The sequence below is a fragment of the Salvia hispanica genome, unplaced genomic scaffold (assembly GCF_023119035.1).
Source record: "Salvia hispanica cultivar TCC Black 2014 unplaced genomic scaffold, UniMelb_Shisp_WGS_1.0 HiC_scaffold_96, whole genome shotgun sequence".
Lineage (NCBI taxonomy): Eukaryota > Viridiplantae > Streptophyta > Magnoliopsida > Lamiales > Lamiaceae > Salvia > Salvia hispanica.
In genome coordinates, this window is record NW_025952754.1 from 1 (window position 1) to 19,521 (window position 19,521).

Genomic DNA, 19,521 nt, shown 5'->3' on the forward strand with positions numbered 1-19,521 from the left:
TGCTCCCATTTTGCATATCCGGGATCATTGATTGGGGGAGGGTCTGTAACTCCATTGATGTGAGACGACAGACCCTTTCCTCCAATTGCCCATTTCATCAGAGTTGTCCACACGGAGTAGTTGTCTCCATTGAGTTTGCTTTGCACATGTACCTCACCCAGTGATTCTGGTTGGTTTGAGGGTGGAGGTGGCGGCTGTTCTGAGGCTTTTGGTTGGAAATTGATTTGCTTAAGGAATTCTGCCAATTGGGTAGCGAATTCCCCTGGAAAATTCACCAAAGGTTGGTTGTTGTTTGCAGCTTCTGAGTCAGATTCTGACATGGCTGGTTTCCTGATTTTGCAGGTTTACAAAAGGCTGAGAAAGGTATATTAGGGACGGTGATGAATGTTTTCTGAGTCCCACACTGTTATAACCTGCTCTGATACCATCTCAGAGATGGTAATCGAGAGAGGCATTGTATGGAAGATACACCATGGTGGCAAAAATGAATAGAGAAGGAATATTTTGATTGTATTTCTGTGTTGTATTCTCTTGAATGTTACAGCAGCCCCATTTATAGGGTAATACAATCATGGGGTAAAACCCCTTCATTCTAGGAACTACACAATAATAATTATCTCCTAGGAAATGTATTAATATTGATTAATACAACAGTTACCAATTAATTGGTAAATGCTACTAGCCGTTAGCCCTTCTTTGACACTAGACATACCTCGGATATCGGTTGAGGAGGGGCGCTAGAACGTGGATGAGGTGACTCTGACGGGGCTTGCTCGGCGGGAGCGACAGGAACAGTCTCTATTGGCTCCTCAATCGATGTGTGGGGCTTGCTCGGCGGGAGACGACTAGGACACCCTTCCTATGGTTATTTTAAACTTTTATTTCCCGATTTTTGGTTTCCCAGAGATTTTTCTTGTGAGACATGTGTTTTGGCCAAGAGCCACAGACAATCTTTTAAACCTTCTAATACCCGTAAGCAATCTATGTTTGATTTGGTTCATGCTGATGTGTGGGGTCCTGCACCTGTTATTGGGGGGAATGGTTTTAGATATTTTGTGACCTTTATTGATGACTGCACACGAATGACGTGTGTATATTTTTTGAAACATAAATCTGAGGTGCCAGAAAGGTTTATTCTTTTTTTTCAAATGATCCAAACCCAATTTCACACCACTATCAAAGTCCTTCGATCGGATAATGGGAGGGAATTTGTTAACAATACCATGTCAGAATTCTTTCAGGGGAAAGGTTTAATTCACCAAACCACATGTGCCTATACACCCGAACAGAATGGGGTAGCCGAAAGAAAAAATAGAACCATCCTAGAAGTAACTCGTGCCCTCATGATTGAATCCAAAGTCCCTACCTTCCTTTGGCCAGAAGCAATAGCCACCGCCGTATACCTCATAAACAGACTCCCTACCAAAATCCTAAAAATGAAAACACCCCTTGACAGCCTTTCCAAACAAGCCAACATCCCAGAGTCACTTGGCATGTCACCAAAGGTTTTTGGGTGCACCGCTTATGTTCACATTCCCAAACACGAGAGATCCAAACTTTCCCCGTGTGCTATCAAATGTGTTTTTGTAGGGTATGGGGTAAACCAGAAGGGATACCGATGCTACGACCCAAACACCAAAAAAATCATCACCACGGTTAATTGTAACTTCTTGGAAACCGAGTTCTATTACCCACACCACCTTAGTAGTCAGGGGGAGAGAGAGCCCAAAAATAATTATGGGGACTGTCTAAGTTGGTTTGTGCCACCTCCAAGCCTCTTCTTTTGTGGATCCGCGAGCCAGCATTGCACTCCCATGGTGAGCTACCCCGTCCACATAGTAGAGTCCTTGGTTCTCAGTGCCACGCCCAACGATCCTCCTCGTCCGAATATCCTGTAAAATGCAAAAACTTGGGTACATTAGCAGTGTACAATTCAGCTCTCTTGTTACATGACTCACAGACATCAATCGTTGAGACAAGCTAGGAACAAACAAACAGTTCGATAATCGAAGATTCGGGGATATTTCTATAGTTCCGGCTCCTTTCACAGCAATTAATTCCCCATTTGCAGTTCGAATGTAGGTTTTAGTAATTTCACCAAAATCAATAAAATCACATCGTTCTGGGGTCATACAGTGGCCCCGCAGTCAAAAATCCAACCCCTTTTTTTCAGTTTTATCAGTATTTTGCACACTAAAAGCAGCGGAAATATTTGATAATGGTGCAAAACGATTGTGAGTCCTAATTTGGTCAACAACAGGGGCTAAATTGCAATTATAGGTATTTAGGTGGGGCTTCCTATAGTATTGCACAGATTGGGGTATCATGCATAATTTGGGCAGACTATAGGGGGAAAAAGATAATTCTCGAGAATACTTAGGGTTTGATATTTCATCAAACCCTTTACCTCCTGAATAGCCGCCGCCTCCCCATTTCTGGGATTCTGCCCCGCCGGTCTTTTCCACAAAGTTTCCGACGCGGAAGCCGCCGTCTCCGCCGCCGCCGCCATTCCCTGAGTTCCCTTCCTAATTCGGAGGGTTGTTCTGTTGATTTCCCCCTCCGATTCCTCCTTCGCGACTGGGAATCGTGCCCTGGTTTTGTTGATTTCCCACCTCGGTTATACCGACGGCGGCGAATTTCGCCTGGGCTCGAGCTCTCTGCCTCTCGTCCCACCATTCCGGATATCCAACCCGGAGAAAACAGCTTTCCTTGGTGTGTTTGTTCTTGCCGCAGTGAGAGCACCAAAGTTTGCTCTTGTCCGGCCTCCCTCCGGCTTGATGAGTGGCGGCTCCGGCGGGTGGAGGTCGCTGCGGCACGCTCCGATTTGTCGGTCGCTCTCTCTGTGCCCCGAATCCATACCCGATCTCCCCCGATGATGTATCGGCGTTCCCCATGCCAGTGGCATCTCCGATTGGTGATGAGGATGCCGGTGACATGATCTTGCATCGAGTCGCCTCCTTCTTCACCAACGCGTAAGCCTCTTCGACTGAGGGGTATGGGTCGAGTTTGAGAATGTCTCGCCGGATTGCATCATACTCCGGGTTTAATCCGGTGAGGAATTTCAGTAGTCTCTTTTTGCTTGTGAAGTCTCTGAATTGTTTGATTCCCTTATCGCAGCAAGTCACCGGCTGCTCTTGGCTTCGGTCGACATTAATCCATAATCCGTGGATTCGACGGTAATACGTCTCAAGATCTAAGTTTCCTTGTCTGATTGCTATTAATTGGTCCTCCAGGTCGTAGATGTGGTACGAGTCCGCCTTGCTTTTGAAAGTAATTCGAAATTGTCCCACAAGGCTTTGGACGTCTGGTGGTGGGCGAAATCGGCAATAATATCATGTTCGATATTGTCGATTATCCACGAGAAAACCACAAGATCGGTTTCCTCCCAATCTCGGTATCCTTTGCTGTCTGGTTCTGGTGGTTCGTCGATGATGTGGGTGTATCCTCTCCTTCCTCCTATCGCGACTTTCATAAGTCGTGACCATAGCGGGTAGTTTTTCCCGTTTAGTTTAAACGCCACTGTGACGTTCTTGCTGGACCTCAATTTTGAGGATCCAGTTGGGGGTTTCTCTTCATCTGTGTCTGACATTTGGGTATAGGAACGAATTTCTGGGTTTGGTTGGTTTTAGCCTGTTGGCCGAGTTTCGATATTACAAAAGGGCTAGGATGAAATTTTTCTGAGCCCTAAATCCTGCTCTGACGCCATGTTGAAATACTATAGGGATCGAATTGTGTGTTTATTTACTTGTATGTGTATCATACAATGACCATACATTTATAGGCTAGAGAATATTCTCATATGGAATACTAATTTCTTCCTAATTTACAGAGATTGCGTTCTATCTACGGAAGGAGATCAATTAGGGATCAATCACATTATTGTTTAGAATATCTTCCATGATTCTCGGAATATCTTCCAACAGGCCACACTTGTAAGGAATTGCTACCAGCTTCCTTTGGCTATAATGTATTCCAGAGACAACACTTTGGGGTGATTCAGTCCTAGCGCATGTAGCGCGCTTCTGACAACGTTGTGGCCCATAGGCTAGTAGTTCGATAACGTTAAATACATGTTAGTTTATCGTTATCATGATGAAAAGAAGAGAATGTGCAAACCTGTCTCTTTCTTCTTATTTTATATATACACATGTTTATTTAGCGCTTTCATGTCTGCAGGGAATCTCCACTAAGACATTGCAAGTTAAATGGTGTTCTTGAGGCTTGGAAATTATGATGAATGTGATGAGTATTGGCAGATGATTAGGTTCCCACACTCCTTGAAGAAGTTGTATGTTTATACTTCTTCTAAATTGAAGTTGGAAGACATAATGCTCAAAAATAGGTTCATGCCCAACCTTGAGAAGTTAGATCCCATCAGAAGTTGGAGAAATAACAACCCACAAATCAATTTCTATGGAATACTGCAGTGAATCATGGGTGGTGTCAGCTAAACATATAGTTGAAGAACAAGAGTGTCATCAAATGGGCCGGACGATAGACTAGAGGATCACCAAAGAGGATTGCTCTCATGGCTTCAGTGGCAATCATTTGGAGGACGCGAAACAAAGTTATCTTTGATGGGAAAGCATGGGATGCAGCTAGGGTCATCTTTGAGATCAAGGAAGCTACCTATAGCATCTTGTACTCACGTTTCTCGTACGAGCAGGTTCTTCTCCACCTTCCGGATAGATGATGGAGTTTCTCGGGTATTGGTTGTTTGGTCCTCGGCACACTTTGAGTCACTCATCATGGTACTCTTTTTTCCCTCAGGGAGTTTTATCCCCAAGGGGTTTTAACGAGGCCCGCCCATTCTTGGTTTCATGGGTGATTTGAAATGTGATCGGTCTTGTTGGGGCCCCGCCCCTTACTTTTTTGGTTCTTGGTTGTCCAAGTTGCTTTGTTCTAGCCGACTTGTGGCTATGTCTTTTGTTCTTCCTAGGGTATGCCCGAGCGTATGATGTAAACGTTTGATTTAGTATATTTAATTATTTATTCATTAAAAAAAAAGAATGCTTATATGGAGACCAACTAGACCTTCATGTTCGAGTTGAAGTTGATGAGGAACAAGAAGAACTGAAGAGCTAGGCCAATGCAAACTTCGAAATGGTAGTGTTTGACATGTCTTGCAGCTTCGCCCAATCAGGAGTGTGAAGATTGCAGAGAGAAAGATTATGATCCTCACGATGATAATGGCAGCTTGAATTAATGTCATCCTCTGAAAAGTGAATGTGAAGATGTCAGAAGAATCTCTAGCTTTAAAACAAGTGGAAGGATGACTCACCAAAATATGATGGAAGCAATGACGTTTCTGTCCTAAAGCTCAATTGAAGAGGCATTTCAAGTCTGGAATTTGCCTTATTTAAGGACCATCTGCCTTAGTGAAAGGATACGCTTTTCTTTACCTTCACACAATATCTCATGTGCTGAGAAATTCACTCCTTAGCAAAATATTTTCTTGTAAAATAAAATTGTAATAATTTGTAAGCTTCCGCCGTACTTCTCCAAGTTGTATCTCGCTCTACCTCTACCTTGCTAGGTCCACTCATTAGAGTGGTATCAAAGCCACGTTAAGTGGCAACTAGTGAATTAGTTTGGACGTCCGTGCAATTTACATTTAGGCTCGTCATATCACAGCCCAGCCCAAAAGACTTGAGTTTAGATTTTCAAAATCATAGTTAGAAGCTGAGCGCAAGCCCATAATATCATATCCCAGTCCAAGAAGAAATGAGTTGGCTACTTGATAATGTTGAAGAAAAAGCTACCCACTTGTTCAGTTAATATTATCATACTCCTTTTCTTTTCTTTTTTCTTTTTTTATTTTTTTTTATTTTGCATTTTCTTCTCTGCAATTAATAAATTGTGTGTGAGTTACACATTACATCAATAAACAAAATATAATGAGATATTGATTTGGCGCAAACTTCAATCCGGCTGTTTGACTAATCACTTTTGTCGTTTCCAGCTTGATTTAAGAAGACGATTCTGCGATCGAACAATCTCTTGGGCATTTCGTCGAGCATTTGGAGCACATATGTTCTTCTAAGCAGATTATGCAAATCGTTTCAAATTTGAAGATTGAATTCTTTTTACAATGCACTATCTAATCTTTCCATTATGATATGCAGGTGAAGCCAAATCATCAAAATCAGAGTTTCAAGCCCAAAAAATTCAGGTTTGGACCATATTCGTAGCTTTTTCAAAAAATGGGGACATTTTTAGAGATTACAATTTTAGTTCAAGAAGTTGTCTGTCATTGCCGCTAACTCTGCCTCTAATGCTCTGAACTTGGAAGATATAATGCCAGAAATCAGTTCATTGCCCCTTCTTGAGAATCTAGTTTTAAAATACGGCGTCTTCAAAACAGGCAAGTGGGAAACAATTGAAGGCCAATTTCCAAGCTTCAAGTTTCTAAAATTGTATAGTTGTGCTGGTCTAGAAGATTGGATTGTATCAGACAAATCTCACTTTCCTGTTCTCCAAAAGCTTCATCTTTATCGTATGGGTCAACTCAAAGAGATCCCATCAGAAATTGGAGAAATATCAACACTCAGATCGATTACATTGGATTATTGCAGTGAATCAATGGTAGAGTCAGTTAAAAAGATAGTAGAGGAACAAGAGGATTTATATGGAGACCAACTAGACCTTCATGTTCGAGTCAATGTTTTAAAGGATCAAGCAGAATTGAAGAGCTTGGCAGGTGCCAACTTTGAAGTTTATGTGTTTTATTAGAATTAGACTTGCTGTCGTGTAGCATCAAAGGGTACCCTGTTGTTGGGCCTAACTCCTGCTTCTCATTCCATCTCATGTACAAGACTATGAAGATGCGAGGCATTAGAGTTTTTGTTTGTGACCTTGTAGTAATAAAGATTGAGTTTGTATTAGTTCATTACTGTTAGCTCTTTCTAGTGTTAATTTTGTTTTTACTGTAAAAGGAACATTTCAGTATTTGTAGGTCTTATGTTGAAGGCAGAGTTGCGGCTATCTGGAACCACACTCGAATTCTCCCTTGCATTCGTTTGAGAGTTTTGATCGTATCAATTGGTGCTTTTTACAAATCGTCTACGTCAAACTCACTTACTTCTGAACTCTAGTAACAGGTATTTCCTAAGTAGTTCCCTTTCATCCACTTACAGAAATACCCACTCTTAGAATGATTTTGTTTGGATGTTAGATTTATTTGCAAAATGTTTCTTCATCTTTCCTATGCTGAAAAATACTAACCAATAGTGGGTATGTACTTGTGTTATGTGGTTTGATTGAGACTGATTTTTTATGACTTGTATGTTCTTAACCTACATGTCTTCCTGCCTGGAATCTCTGGTAATAATGCGATGCAAACCCAACTGCGAAGAAGATTATTCAGCTACTATGTCTACCATTTCGTGTGTGGAGTCTGAAAAGAAGTTTAATCAGTTATGACCATGACGATCTAACTCAGCCAGTGAATTAGTTTGGACGTCTGTGCAATTTACATTTAGGCTCATCATATCACAGCCCAGCCCAAATGACTTGAGTTTAGATTTCCAATATTAGAGTTTGAAGCAGAGCCCAGGCGCGTTAATTATAGCCCAGTCGTAGAAGAAGAAATGAGTTGGCTCTTTTGACAATAATGTTGAAGAAAAAAGCTACCCACTTAATCAGTTAATATTATCTTCTACAAGAAATATTTTGATTTTTCAACTGAAAAAAAATACCCGAAACAAAATTCAATTTCCTAATCCCAATTCCCAAATTTGTAGCCATAAGAGTGTCCACTATAGTTGGCCGGGTCAAGCCACAAAGTGTGGCCAGCCACAAAATCATGGCCGGGCCACCAATTCCCATGTTTCCCACTATAGTGGACATGGCCAAGCCACCAAAAAGTTTAATTTTTTTCATTTTGTTTATATTTTAATTCTACTACAATAAAAGTTATTGGACTATAATAATTAAAAAAAAGAGGGAACATCTTTTTTAGTCCACGAACTTTGCCAAAGTATCATTTTAGGTCCGTGAACTTTGATAATATCATTTGAGGTCCGTCAACTATGAGTTAATATCATTCGAAGTACTTTTTTACTATTTCCAAGATTTTATGGACGAAAATATCCTCAATACCTTGAATGTTACATATTTTTAATTAACTTATCACATACTCATATTTTTCGACGAATTTTCTAAATATAATTTGGCCTTCAATATTATCACTTAATTTTGTGACATGCAAGAAAAGTTTCTTCAACAACGTCTTATAATTAAAGAATTTTTAAATATTTTTGACGTATGGATACTCGTAAAATATCAAGGTCACCGTCAATAGACGATACTTGAGTGTTGATATATTATTTAAAAATAATATCAATATATCAATATTCAAGTATCGTTTATTGACGGTGACATTAATTTTTACTAGTATCCAAATCTTAAAAATATTTTTAAATTTTTTAATTATAAAAAGTTGAAGAAGGAACTTTTCTTGCATGTCACAAAAGTGATAATATTGAAGGTTAAATCATATTTATAAAATTCGTCAAAATTATATAGTAAAGATATTTATAAAAAGTATGAGTATTTGATAAAGTTTATTAAAATAACCTTCAAGGTATTGAGGATATTTTCGTCCAGAAAAACTTGGAAATAGTAAAAAAGTACTTCAAATGATATTAACTCATAGTTGACGGACCTAAAATGATATTTTCAAAGTTCACGGACCTAAAATGATACTTTGACAAAGTTCGTGGACCAAAAAAGATGTTCCCTCTTAAAAAAATGCATAAGAACTAAAATTAAAACAAAATCTTCGTTGTATTATACAAAGGGGTAAAATTATACAACGAAAATTTTCGACGTCTCATAAACTACATTCCCAATGCATATCACGCTCTACCCCCTCCTACCCTACGATTCCAAACCTCTTCGATCATATCAGCCTGCAGTGTCGTATGTGATGTTTCCCTCCGCATATCGGCCAACCATTGGATCAAGTATGCATTACTATGCGGTACAACCATCTGCAGTGGGGTGGTTGCAATACCGTGACTCGTACTTGCACCCTCTTCCGGCGCCCAGTTCTCTGCAGAATATCCTTCGTCCTCTATTATCATATTGTGCAATATGATACATGCATACATGATAGAGGCGACATCATTTTCGTGCCATTGTCGAACCGGGCACCGTAGAATGGCCCATCGCGCTTGGAGGACACCAAAAGCATGCTCAACATCCTTCCTAGCACTCTCTTGTTTGGCCGCGAAATAGGATTGTTTCGGCCCAACCGGCTGCCGGATCGTCTTGACAAATACGGGCCAACGAGGATATATCCCATCGGGTAAGTAGTATGCCCTGTTGTACTGCGTCCCGTTGGCCATGAATCTGACCGTCAGACCCTCACCCTGACACTCATCATTGAAGAGATGAGACGAATCCAGTATGTTGATGTTGTTGTTCGACCCTGCGACACCAAAATATGCATGCCAGATTAGCAATCGGTAGTCAGCAACAGCTTCCAGTATCATTGTTGGGTGTCTCCCTTTGAATCCAGATGTGAACTGCCCCTTCCAAGCAATCGGACAGTTCCTCCACTCCCAGTGCATGCAATCGATGTTGCCCAACATCCCCGGAAAATTATGCACTCTCCCGTGCATATCTATCAATCTCTAGCACTCATCGGCATTTGGCTTCCGTAGATACTCCGGACCGAAGATGGCCTGGATACAATTACAAAAGCATGCCTCAGCGTCGTTAAGTGGCGGTTGTTTCACCAGCTAGCCAGAGGTATTCATCGAACATATCGGCGGAGTCGGCATCGTGGCCCCCGCTAATTACGACGGGTACACTTGATATGTGACAGCACATGAATTAGAGCCGCTAGCGTCAACTGCGCAATGTGAAGCACACAGCATTTGCGCCTATGTAGTCGCTATACGGATGAATAGCCGTTGCGACTGAAGCGGCGACGGAAAATCTCTAGTGGGTAACGTGGGTAACGGGGGTTATCGCCAAAGTAGTCTTCCATCAACCGCTGGTTCTGCCCCGACATGGTCACGGAAGATGATCCGCCGATGATAGAACGGGCGAACGAACGCCGCCGCCGCTCCTTCTCCTCTTCTGCGTCCCGTTGCACCTCTTGAGCGAGTTCATCGAACTCCCTATCCACCAATTGTTGGAACTCATCGCCGTAACTCATTTTTCAAAAATATAATTGGTGATAAAATGAGAAGAGTGGAGATTGGAATGGTGTAAAAAATTGGGTATATTTATAGAATTAATATAAAAAAAATAATTCGAAAAAGGAGAGCCGCCGGGGCGGCTGCGGCCATGGCCCGGCTAACGATAGGGCGCGGCTTAGGCGCGATCATGGCGCTCCGTGGGCACCCCCCCGCCGGCCGCCCATCCACATAGTCTTATAGGGAGCCGCGGCTCCGGCTCTGGCGTGACCCGGCCGCGACTCCCCTATAGTGGATGCTCTAAGAGTATTTACTATAGGAGAGCCGCGACTCGTGGCCTGACCGCGGCTCCCTATAGTGAGCACCATGGGTTTTGGTGGGGGGAGTGCCCACGAGAGCGCCACACCGGCGGCCTGGCCGCGACTCCCCTATTGCAGCGGCCAAGAGCCGCGACTCTCCCTATTTTGATTTTTTTTTTCAATTTTTTGCTAATTTTATGGAGAGGAATTTTGGAGAAGATGAAGTATGGAGAGAGAGAGTGGGACGATGGTTTCCAAAAAATAATTAATTTGACATTAATTTAGGAAATAAATCATTTCTAAAACTAAATCCCAATAAAAATTGGTAACTTTTTAATTAAGGATTGTGATTTCAATTCACACCCTAATTACGGAAATAATTAAAATTTTCAATAAATATATTTACTTGTAATTGTCAACTTTTTTTAATTAATTTATATATATATTTTAATTATTATAGTCCGATAATTTTTATTCTAGTTAAATTAAAATATACTAAAATGAAAAAAATAATTAATTTTGTGGCTTTGGCTTGTCCACTATAGTGTAAACAAGTTTTTTGGTGAACCGACCAAGTTTTGTGGCTTGACCCGGCCAACTATAGTGATATGCAGGTTATACAAGTTAAGAACCTTTTTTTACTCTTCAACTCATCCATTCAATCCGCACAGAAACTTAAGAAATTAGCTAAGAAAGAGAGACGAATCGAAAGCTGATATTGAAAAGTAAAATGCGGAAAATAAAAACTGAAAAACTCCTGAAGTGATTGATTTGAATTGTTTTGAAAATACATTGTGCATCTCTATTTATAGGACTAGAGAAGTAAATGTGCATAGAGACTAATGAATTTGAGACTCTACCATAATAATGATATATTCCCTTGAGACCCTTAAAGTACTTTTTTCCACAATCTTAAGACTCTCAAATTATATATTTCCAATACTCTCACTCAAGTTAAGTATCGAGTTTTTTTGAAACTTAACTTGTACAATCTTCACTTTAATAAATAGTTTATACTCGTATTTAGGAGTCATTCACTTTTCATTGACAGTTTATGCTCGTATCATAGAGCTTCTTCAATTCATCATTGATAGTTTATACTCATATCAAGGAGTTATTTTTTCTTGATTGAAAATTTAAACTCGTTTCAAGGAGCTTCTTCGTTTTTCTTCATTGAAAGTTTAGGCTCTTATCAAGGAGCCCTTCATCATTGAAAGTTTAGACTCATTTCAAGGAGCTTCTTCAATTTTCTATCGACAATTTTAACTCGTGTCATAGAGCTCTTCAATTTTTTATTAACAATTTTAACTCGTGCCAAGGAGCCATCTTAGACAATTTTAGCATGTATCCAGGAGCCTTCTTACAATTTGATATTTTTTCATATTTTGCAAAAGACATTAATATTCTTTCACAATCTCTCTTTTTTTTTTTTTTTTTAAACATTAACATTAACATTTTTTTTTTCACATTTTGTATCCAGGAGCAATTTGAATTTTTTAAAGGTGGAAGGATCAATCTGTGGTTTATCAACAAGGTAAGGGCTTCACTGATATTTACCTCAAACCCACAGATTGAGTTCAGAACCGCCGTCTTTTCTTTCTCTCCTCCCTTCTTCTTTTCTATCATTTCCAACTCCGGTCATCAACTTCTTCATCGGCCGTCGCTTCTCCCCTGTCTCCGGCAATCTAGCCATTCCGAGTGGCCTCTTCAAGGAATCTCACCATTATCTTCTCGGCTGCTAGATCGACTGTCCATCGTTTCTTTTAAAAAAATTCCACCTTCAATCCGTCAGAGGCAGCTCCACCGTGAGCTCTTCTTGATGGCCTCTGTCTTCTTCCGTCGACCTTGGGTTCTGCAGATTTCTCGACGGCATCTGCTCGATCGCCACTTCGCTCTTCCACTGGCCTTCTTCGACAATGGGTGAAATCATCCGACAATTGTAGTGTTCGGTCGCTGGCTCGCTCTTCCATTGGCCACCTCCTTCTGGTTTCTCCATGGAGGCTTTCGAGTTCTTCTTCCACAGTTTTTCCTTCCCCGGCTGTGGGTGGAACTATCCGGCAGTGGAGGGTTGCTCCAGTTGCTGTTGCAACACATCCAGTCGCCTCGACGGCTCCACTGATGTCAGCAAAAGAGCTTTCTTTGGAAGGTTGGTAATTTGATCTCAGGGGTTGGTTTTTGATTTGGTTTATGTAGGTGGATTTGTGAAGGATTTAGGTGAAATTCTTGCTGTAGCCAGGGAATATCTTTAAAGGAGATTTGGGATGGTTTTGATTTTTTTTTTTTAACGCAACCAAACATAGAATCAGCCATGAACCGATCGCGGATCCGGCTATCTCAAAATTGTTGTTGACTTTTTTTTTGGTTTGGAACAAACTAACGAATTAAGGAACGTTAGCTGTTCTGATACCATGTTGAAAAGTAAAATGAGGACAATAAAAACTGAAGAACTCTTGAAACTACATTTTGATTGATTTGAATTGTTTTGGAAATACATTGTACATCTCTATTTATAGAACTAGAGAAGTAAATGTGCCTAGGGACTTATGAACTTGGGAATATATTCCCTTGAGACCCTTAAAGTACTCTTTTCCACAATCTTGAGACTCTCAAATTATATATTTCCAACAGCTGATGCAGATTTGAAGATGAACAAAAGGTAGTATATTCAGTTTATCATTCAGTTAAACTCGAACGAACTAGTTTTAAGTTTAACCACTTCATATTTGTATATATATACCTCTATGAAGAAATTATTAGTTAAATGATAGAGGTAAGAAGGTGTCAAAGTTCCTAGATGCCTCATTTAATTAATTCTACAACTTCCCTGTTGAGAATTCAGAATCACCACCTCAATTTTATTCAACTTCTCCTCTAGATTGATAACACAAGATTCAAAAATCATGGCAGCTTATGCAGCTTTGGTTTCTGTTATGAATATCATAGATACCCTTAATATTCATCCTCACCCTCCCATCTCTCTTCACCCTGAACAGGTTGAGTCTCTCACTGAAAAGGTCACCTTCCTCCAAGAATTTGTCGAAGTGTATAATCCTCGTCTTGACTACAGCAAAGAAGCTGATCCATTGGAGATTCGCATTGTAGATGCAGCTTATGAAGCCGAAGACATAATCGAATCCCATATTGTGGATCAAATCGAAACTGATGGAGTAAACATCAGCTCTGACTCCCTGTATGAAGCTCCTGAGAAGGTGATCGGAGATATGGATTTGATCAAGAAGGAAGCCATGGAAATCGGCCATATGCACAACAAGTCAACGCCCTCAGATTCTTCAAAGTCTTCCCCCGTTGCCAAGGAGAGTGTTATGGTGGGTGCTGATGATCTCTTGCTTGAAATGAAGGTTAAGCTCACTTCACATCTCTGTGATCTACAGATTATTCGGATCGTAGGAATGGGCGGATCTGGTAAGACCACTCTTGCTCTGAACATTTATCAAGACCTTCTTATTAAGGATTATTTTGATATTTGTGCTTGGGCTACCATATCTCAAGACTATAGCATTCAAGAAGTGCATATACATATTCCTGGCAAGTTAGATTTAAAAGTTGGTCAAAATTTGGGTGTGGATGCCTTAGGGGAAACCTTGTATAAACACCTATATGGTAGAAGATACTTAATTGTACTTGATGATATGTGGAGTATCGAGGCGTGGGATGGGATTAGGAGGTTTTTACCGGATAACAAAAATGGTAGCAGAATAGTGGTGACGACTAGGCTATCAAACTTGGGTTCTGATTTATCCAAATCTAAGAGCCTTGAGATGAGTCTTTTGAATGAGGTTGATAGTTGGGACCTGCTCTTAAAAACTGCATTTGGAGAACAAGGTTGCCCATTGGAATTGGAGGAAATTGGGAAGAGAATAGGTAAAAGTTGCAAAGGACTTCCGTTGTCAATTGTTGTGATTGGAGGACTTTTGGCAAAATCCAATCATACAATAGAGTTTTGGGAGTCCATAGAGGAAAACTTGAGTTCAATAGTGAATTCAGAGGATGATGAATTGTATTTAAGAATATTACACATGAGCTATAAGCAACTTCCGGTTTATTTGAAACCATGCTTTCTCTATATGGGAGTTTTTCGTGAAGATATGGTGATTCGTAGATCAATGCTCGTTAATCTATGGGTTGCTGAAGGATTTCTAAGACCAAAAAGTGGGAAAAGCTTGGAAGAGATAGCCAACGTGTGTTTGAAGGAGCTTGTTGATAGAAATCTTGTTTTAGTTGATAAGATTGGGATTAATGGGGAGATAAAATGTTGCAAGATTCATGATTTATTGAGAGATTTGTGTATGCGAGAAGCTGAAAAGGAAATGTTTTATCATGTCGTGAGACATGATCTTGTAGAAAGTAATAGCGAACATCGAGTTGTTTTTCCTAGGTTGTTTACATTTGAAATATTGGGATCTTTTTCACATGCTCGTTCCATAATAAGTCAAGATTACGGCTATGGAGATGGTCGACTGCCTTGTAATGTTAGTGGGTGAGGATATTCAAAGCATATTGTGGAGATACTTATTATGGTCATTTCTTGGAAGATGTGTTTGAATTGGTGAACTCACGATACCTTGAAGTCAATGTTCACTGGGATTCCATATTCCCTACTTCGGTTCACCTGCTTTGGAATTTGCGCACATTAGTTCTTAATTGTTGGCGTGATCATGTTGCACCGGTTCAAATTTGGGAATTGCATCAGCTTCGACATCTAGTGGTTAACTCAAGCGAGTTGACTCTCCCGGATCCTCCTAGTGGCCACAATGACATTGTTATCATGGAGAATCTGCAGACACTTAAAGGAGTGAGTAATTTGTATTTGAATGAGGAGGTGGTTAAAAGAATTCCCAATTTGAAGAAATTATTTGTAAATTACGAACTGTCACAAATGGAGGTAGATAACTATCTCAGTTATTTTCAGTGTTTGAGTAAACTGGAAAACTTGCGCTGCATCACCGGAAGTATGTTTGTTGCGCGTTGGAAGTGGTTTAGATTTCCACACTCCCTCAAGAAGTTGTATATTCAAGGCTCTCCTAATATGGAGTTGGAAAACATATTGCAAAAAGTGGGTTCATTGCCACTTCTTGAGAAGTTTGTAATAAGATATGGTTATTTCAGTACTCGCAAGTGGGAAACAATTGAAGGCCAATTTCCAAGCCTCAAGTTTCTACAATTGAGATGTTGTGATGGTCTAGAAGATTGGATTGTATCGGACAACTCCCACTTTCCAGTTCTCGAAAAGCTTTGTCTTTTTGTTATAAAGCAACTCAAAAAGATCCCATCAGAAATGGGAGAAATAGCAACGTTGAAATCAATTGAATTGCGTTTTTGCAATGAATCAGCGGTGAAGTCGGCTAAAAAGATAGTAGAGGAACAAGAGGATTTATATGGAGACCAAATAGACCTTCATGTTCAAGCTACAGTTTATGCTCATGAAGAAGCACTGGGGAGCTTGGCAAGTGTCAACTTTGAAGTTATAGTGGAAGATTAGAATTAGACTTGATGACTGATGTTGTGTAGCATCGAAGAGTACCCTGTTGTTTGGAACCCACTTCCTCTTTTCATCCCATCTCTTGTAGAAGACGATTAAGATGCGTGGCATTAAAGTGTTTTTTTTTGTAACCTTGTAATAAAGTTTGAGCTTGTGTTTGTTCAATTCTGTAAGCTCTTTCTAGTGTTCTTTTGTTCTAGTGTAAAACAGCATCTCAGTATTTGTATTTATAATATAAATTTTTTCTCATCTTTTCAATTGGATAAATATTGGACTATAAAAACCTCTTTCTTCTTTATTAATTTATATATACGTATGTGTATTGAGAGATTTCATGTCTGCAAATCTCCACAAATAAATTATTAGTAAATGATAGTGGCAACATGGTGTTCCAAGATGCCTTATTTATTTAATTCTACAGCATCCCTTTTGAGAATTCAGAATCACCAATATCTCATTTTCATTCAACTTCTCCTGTACACTGATAACACAAGATTCAAAATCATGGCAGCTTATGCAGCTCTAGTTTCTGTTATGAATATCATAGATTCCCTTCAACTTCATCCTCACCCTCCCATCTCTTTCCACCCTAAACAGGCAGTCTCTCTTGCTAAAAAGGTCACTTTCCTCCAAGAATTTCTCGAAGTCTATAATCCTCGTCTTGACTACAGCAAAGAAGCCGATCCATTGGAGAGTCGCATCGCAGATGCTGCTTATGCGGCTGAAGACATAATCGAATCCCATATTGTGGATCAGATCAAAACTGATGGAAGAAAGATCAGCCCCGACTCCTTGTACGAAGCTCTGGAGAAGGTGATCGATAATATGGATCTGATCAAGAAAGAAGCCATGGAAATCAAACAGACTTTGGGCATCCAACATCAGCTGCACACCAAGTCAACGCCTTCAGATTCCTTGAAGTCTTCTCCCATTGCAAAGGAGAACAACATGGTGGGTGCTGAGGAGGCCTTGCTTGAAATGAAGGATAAACTCACTTCTGATCGCCGTGATCTGCAGATCATCCCCATTGTAGGGATGGGTGGCTCTGGTAAGACTACTCTTGCTATGAACATTTATCAAGACCGTCTTATTAAAGAGCATTTTCATGTTTCCGCTTGGGTTGCCATATCTCAAGAGTATAACATTCAAGAAATGCTCAAACACATTCTTCATCAGTTAAATAAAGATGTTGGTCAAAATTTGGATGTGGATGACTTAGGAGAAATCTTGAGTAAACATCTATCTGGTAGAAGATACTTGATTGTACTTGATGACATGTGGAGTATTAAGGCTTGGGATGGGATTAGGTGGTTTTTACCTGATAACAATAATGGTAGCAGAATCGTGGTAACGACTAGGCTATCAAACTTGTGTTCTGATTTATCCAACTCTAACAACCTTGAGATTGGTCTTTTGGATGAGGTTGATAGTTGGGAGCTGCTCTCAAAAACTGTGTTTGGAGAGGAAGGTTGCCCACCTGAATTGGTGGAAATCGGAAAGCGAATAGGAAAAGGTTGCAAAGGACTTCCACTGTCGATTGTTGTGATTGGAGGACTGTTGTCCAAATCAAATCATACAAGAGAATTTTGGGAGTCCATAGAGGAAAACATAAATTCAGTAGTGAGGTCAGAGGATGATGAACGTTGTTTTAGAACATTGCACATGAGCTATAAGCAACTGCCGGTTCATCTGAAACCATGCTTTCTCTATATGGGAGTTTTTGGTGAAGATAAGGTGATTTGTAGGTGAACGCTCGTTAAATTGTGGGTTGCTGAAGGATTTCTAAAACCGTTAAGTGGGAAAAGCTTGGAAGAAGCAGCCAAAGCGTATTTGAAGGAGCTTGCTGATAGAAACCTAGTTTTAATTAACGAGGTTGGGATTGATGGGGAGATAAAATGTTGCATGATTCATGATTTGTTGAGAGATTTGTGTTTGAGAGAAGCTGAAACGGAAAGGTTTTATCGTGTCATAGGAGATGATCTTGTAGCGAGTAATAGCCGGCGTCATGTTGTTTTTCCTAGGTTATTTACAAGTGAAGTCTTGGAATCTTTGTCACATACTCGTTCCATAATATGCCATTATAACGACTATGGAGAGGTTCGGCTGCCCAATAATCTTAGATTGTTGAGGACATTCAAAGCACATTATGAAGAGGCTTTGTATGGTCATTTCCTGGATGATTTGTTTGAATTGGTGAACTCACGGTACCTTGATGTCAGTGTTCAATGGAATTCCAGGTTCCCTACTTCGGTCGAGCTGCTTTGGAATCTACAAACATTGATTGTTCGTTGTTACTATGAACTTATTGCACCAGTTGAAATTTGGAAATTGCATCAACTTCGACATCTCGAGTCTGATCACCAAGGATTGATTCTCCCAGATCCTCCTAGTGGCGATAGTGACATGATTATCATGGCGAATCTGCAGACACTCAAAGTAGTGAATGATTTGGTTTTGAACGAGGAGGTGGTTAAAAGAATTCCCAATGTGAAGAAATTGCATTTAAGTTATTATAAGAAACGTATGGAGGGGAAAAAATGTCTCGGTTATCTTCAGTGTTTGAGTAAATTGGAAAACTTTCGTTGCACCACCTATAACGAATGTGATGAGTATTGGCAGATGATTAGGTTCCCACACTCCTTGAAGAAGTTGTATGTTTATCCTTCTTCTGAATTGGAGTTGGAAGACATAATGCCAAAAGTCGGTTCATTACCTCTTCTTGAGAAGTTGATATTAAGATGTATTAATTATTTTAGAGTACAAAATACACTCCTATATATAGGAGAAGACTACTTAAATGTACCTAGGAAATAGATACTTGGAAACATACTCTACTAATGACATATTCCCTAGAGAAGATAAAAGTACCCTTCCAATGTCTTGGAACGTATAAACTACTAATTCCAACACTCCCTCTCAAGTTAAGTGACGGGATTCCCGATACTTAACTTGCGGAGCACATTCGCAAAATTCTTCGCTCCAACTGCCTTGGTAAGAATATCTGCAAGTTGATCTCCAGATCGGACGAAGGGAAAAGCAATAATCCCAGATTCAATGTTTTCTTTGATGAAATGTCGGTCGACTTCGACATGCTTGGTCCTGTCATGTTGGACTGGATTCTCAGAAATGCTAATTGCAGCCTTGTTGTCACAAAAAAGTTGGCAAGTTTTAGGGGATAACAAGCCTAATTCGTTCATAACAATCCTTAGCCACAATATTTCCATGAGACCACTTCTGATTCCCCTGAACTCCGCTTCTGCACTTGACAATGCTACGACTTTCTGTTTCTTACTCCTCCAAGATACAAGGTTTCCTCCAACAAACGTGAAATATCCTGCAGTTGATCTTCTGTCGACTGGATTCCCTGCCCAATCTGCATCTGTGTAACCATGGATCTCCAAGTGGTCGTTTCTTTTGAATAGGACTCCATGATCAAAGGTACCCTTTAGATACCTAACAATTCTAACCGCTGCTTCCATGTGATCGATCTGAGGGTGGTGCATAAATTGGCTAACAACACTCACTGCATAGGCTATATCTGGCCTTGTATGAGATAAGTAGATTAGCTTCCCTA

At 40.2% G+C, this 19,521-nt stretch overlaps 3 protein-coding genes and 1 long non-coding RNA gene across 5 annotated transcripts; 3 read left to right on the top strand and 1 right to left on the bottom strand.

Annotated features, from left to right (window-relative positions):
* The first annotated feature begins 3,041 nt into the window (after positions 1 to 3,041).
* On the top strand, positions 3,042 to 3,265 carry LOC125200423. The gene is made up of 3 exons (XR_007172726.1): positions 3,042 to 3,051; positions 3,118 to 3,176; positions 3,234 to 3,265. It is a non-coding gene; the product is annotated as an uncharacterized LOC125200423 (long non-coding RNA).
* Positions 3,266 to 8,858: 5,593 nt separating this feature from the next.
* On the bottom strand, positions 8,859 to 9,626 carry LOC125200427. The gene has a single exon (XM_048098067.1). The coding sequence runs from the start codon at positions 9,624 to 9,626 to the stop codon at positions 8,859 to 8,861; it is 768 nt and encodes a 255-aa protein (XP_047954024.1).
* A 2,414-nt stretch (positions 9,627 to 12,040) lies between these two features.
* On the top strand, positions 12,041 to 16,187 carry LOC125200424 (putative late blight resistance protein homolog R1A-10). 2 transcript variants are annotated; one of them, XM_048098065.1, is made up of 5 exons: positions 12,041 to 12,593; positions 13,441 to 13,773; positions 13,840 to 13,870; positions 15,001 to 15,287; positions 15,378 to 16,187. In XM_048098065.1, the coding sequence occupies exons 2-5, from the start codon at positions 13,669 to 13,671 to the stop codon at positions 15,945 to 15,947; spliced, it is 993 nt and encodes a 330-aa protein (XP_047954022.1). In that variant the 5' UTR covers positions 12,041 to 12,593; positions 13,441 to 13,668; the 3' UTR covers positions 15,948 to 16,187. The 2 variants fall into 2 exon arrangements, with proteins under 2 accessions (XP_047954022.1, XP_047954021.1); XM_048098064.1 differs by lacking the exon at positions 15,378 to 16,187 and having other exon boundaries at positions 13,441 to 15,066.
* A 237-nt stretch (positions 16,188 to 16,424) lies between these two features.
* Positions 16,425 to 17,696, top strand: LOC125200425 (putative late blight resistance protein homolog R1A-10). Its single transcript, XM_048098066.1, has one exon. It carries the CDS (start codon positions 16,452 to 16,454, stop codon positions 17,694 to 17,696), a length of 1,245 nt encoding a protein of 414 aa, XP_047954023.1. The 5' UTR covers positions 16,425 to 16,451.
* Positions 17,697 to 19,521: the final 1,825 nt, after the last annotated feature.

Coding starts and splice junctions, on each gene's coding strand:
- LOC125200427 (XM_048098067.1), bottom strand. CDS start 9,626: ATGCACGGGAGAGTGCATAATTTTCCGGGGATGTTGGGCAACATCGAT.
- LOC125200424 (XM_048098064.1), top strand. CDS start 13,669: ATGGATTTGATCAAGAAGGAAGCCATGGAAATCGGCCATATGCACAAC.
- LOC125200425 (XM_048098066.1), top strand. CDS start 16,452: ATGGCAGCTTATGCAGCTCTAGTTTCTGTTATGAATATCATAGATTCC.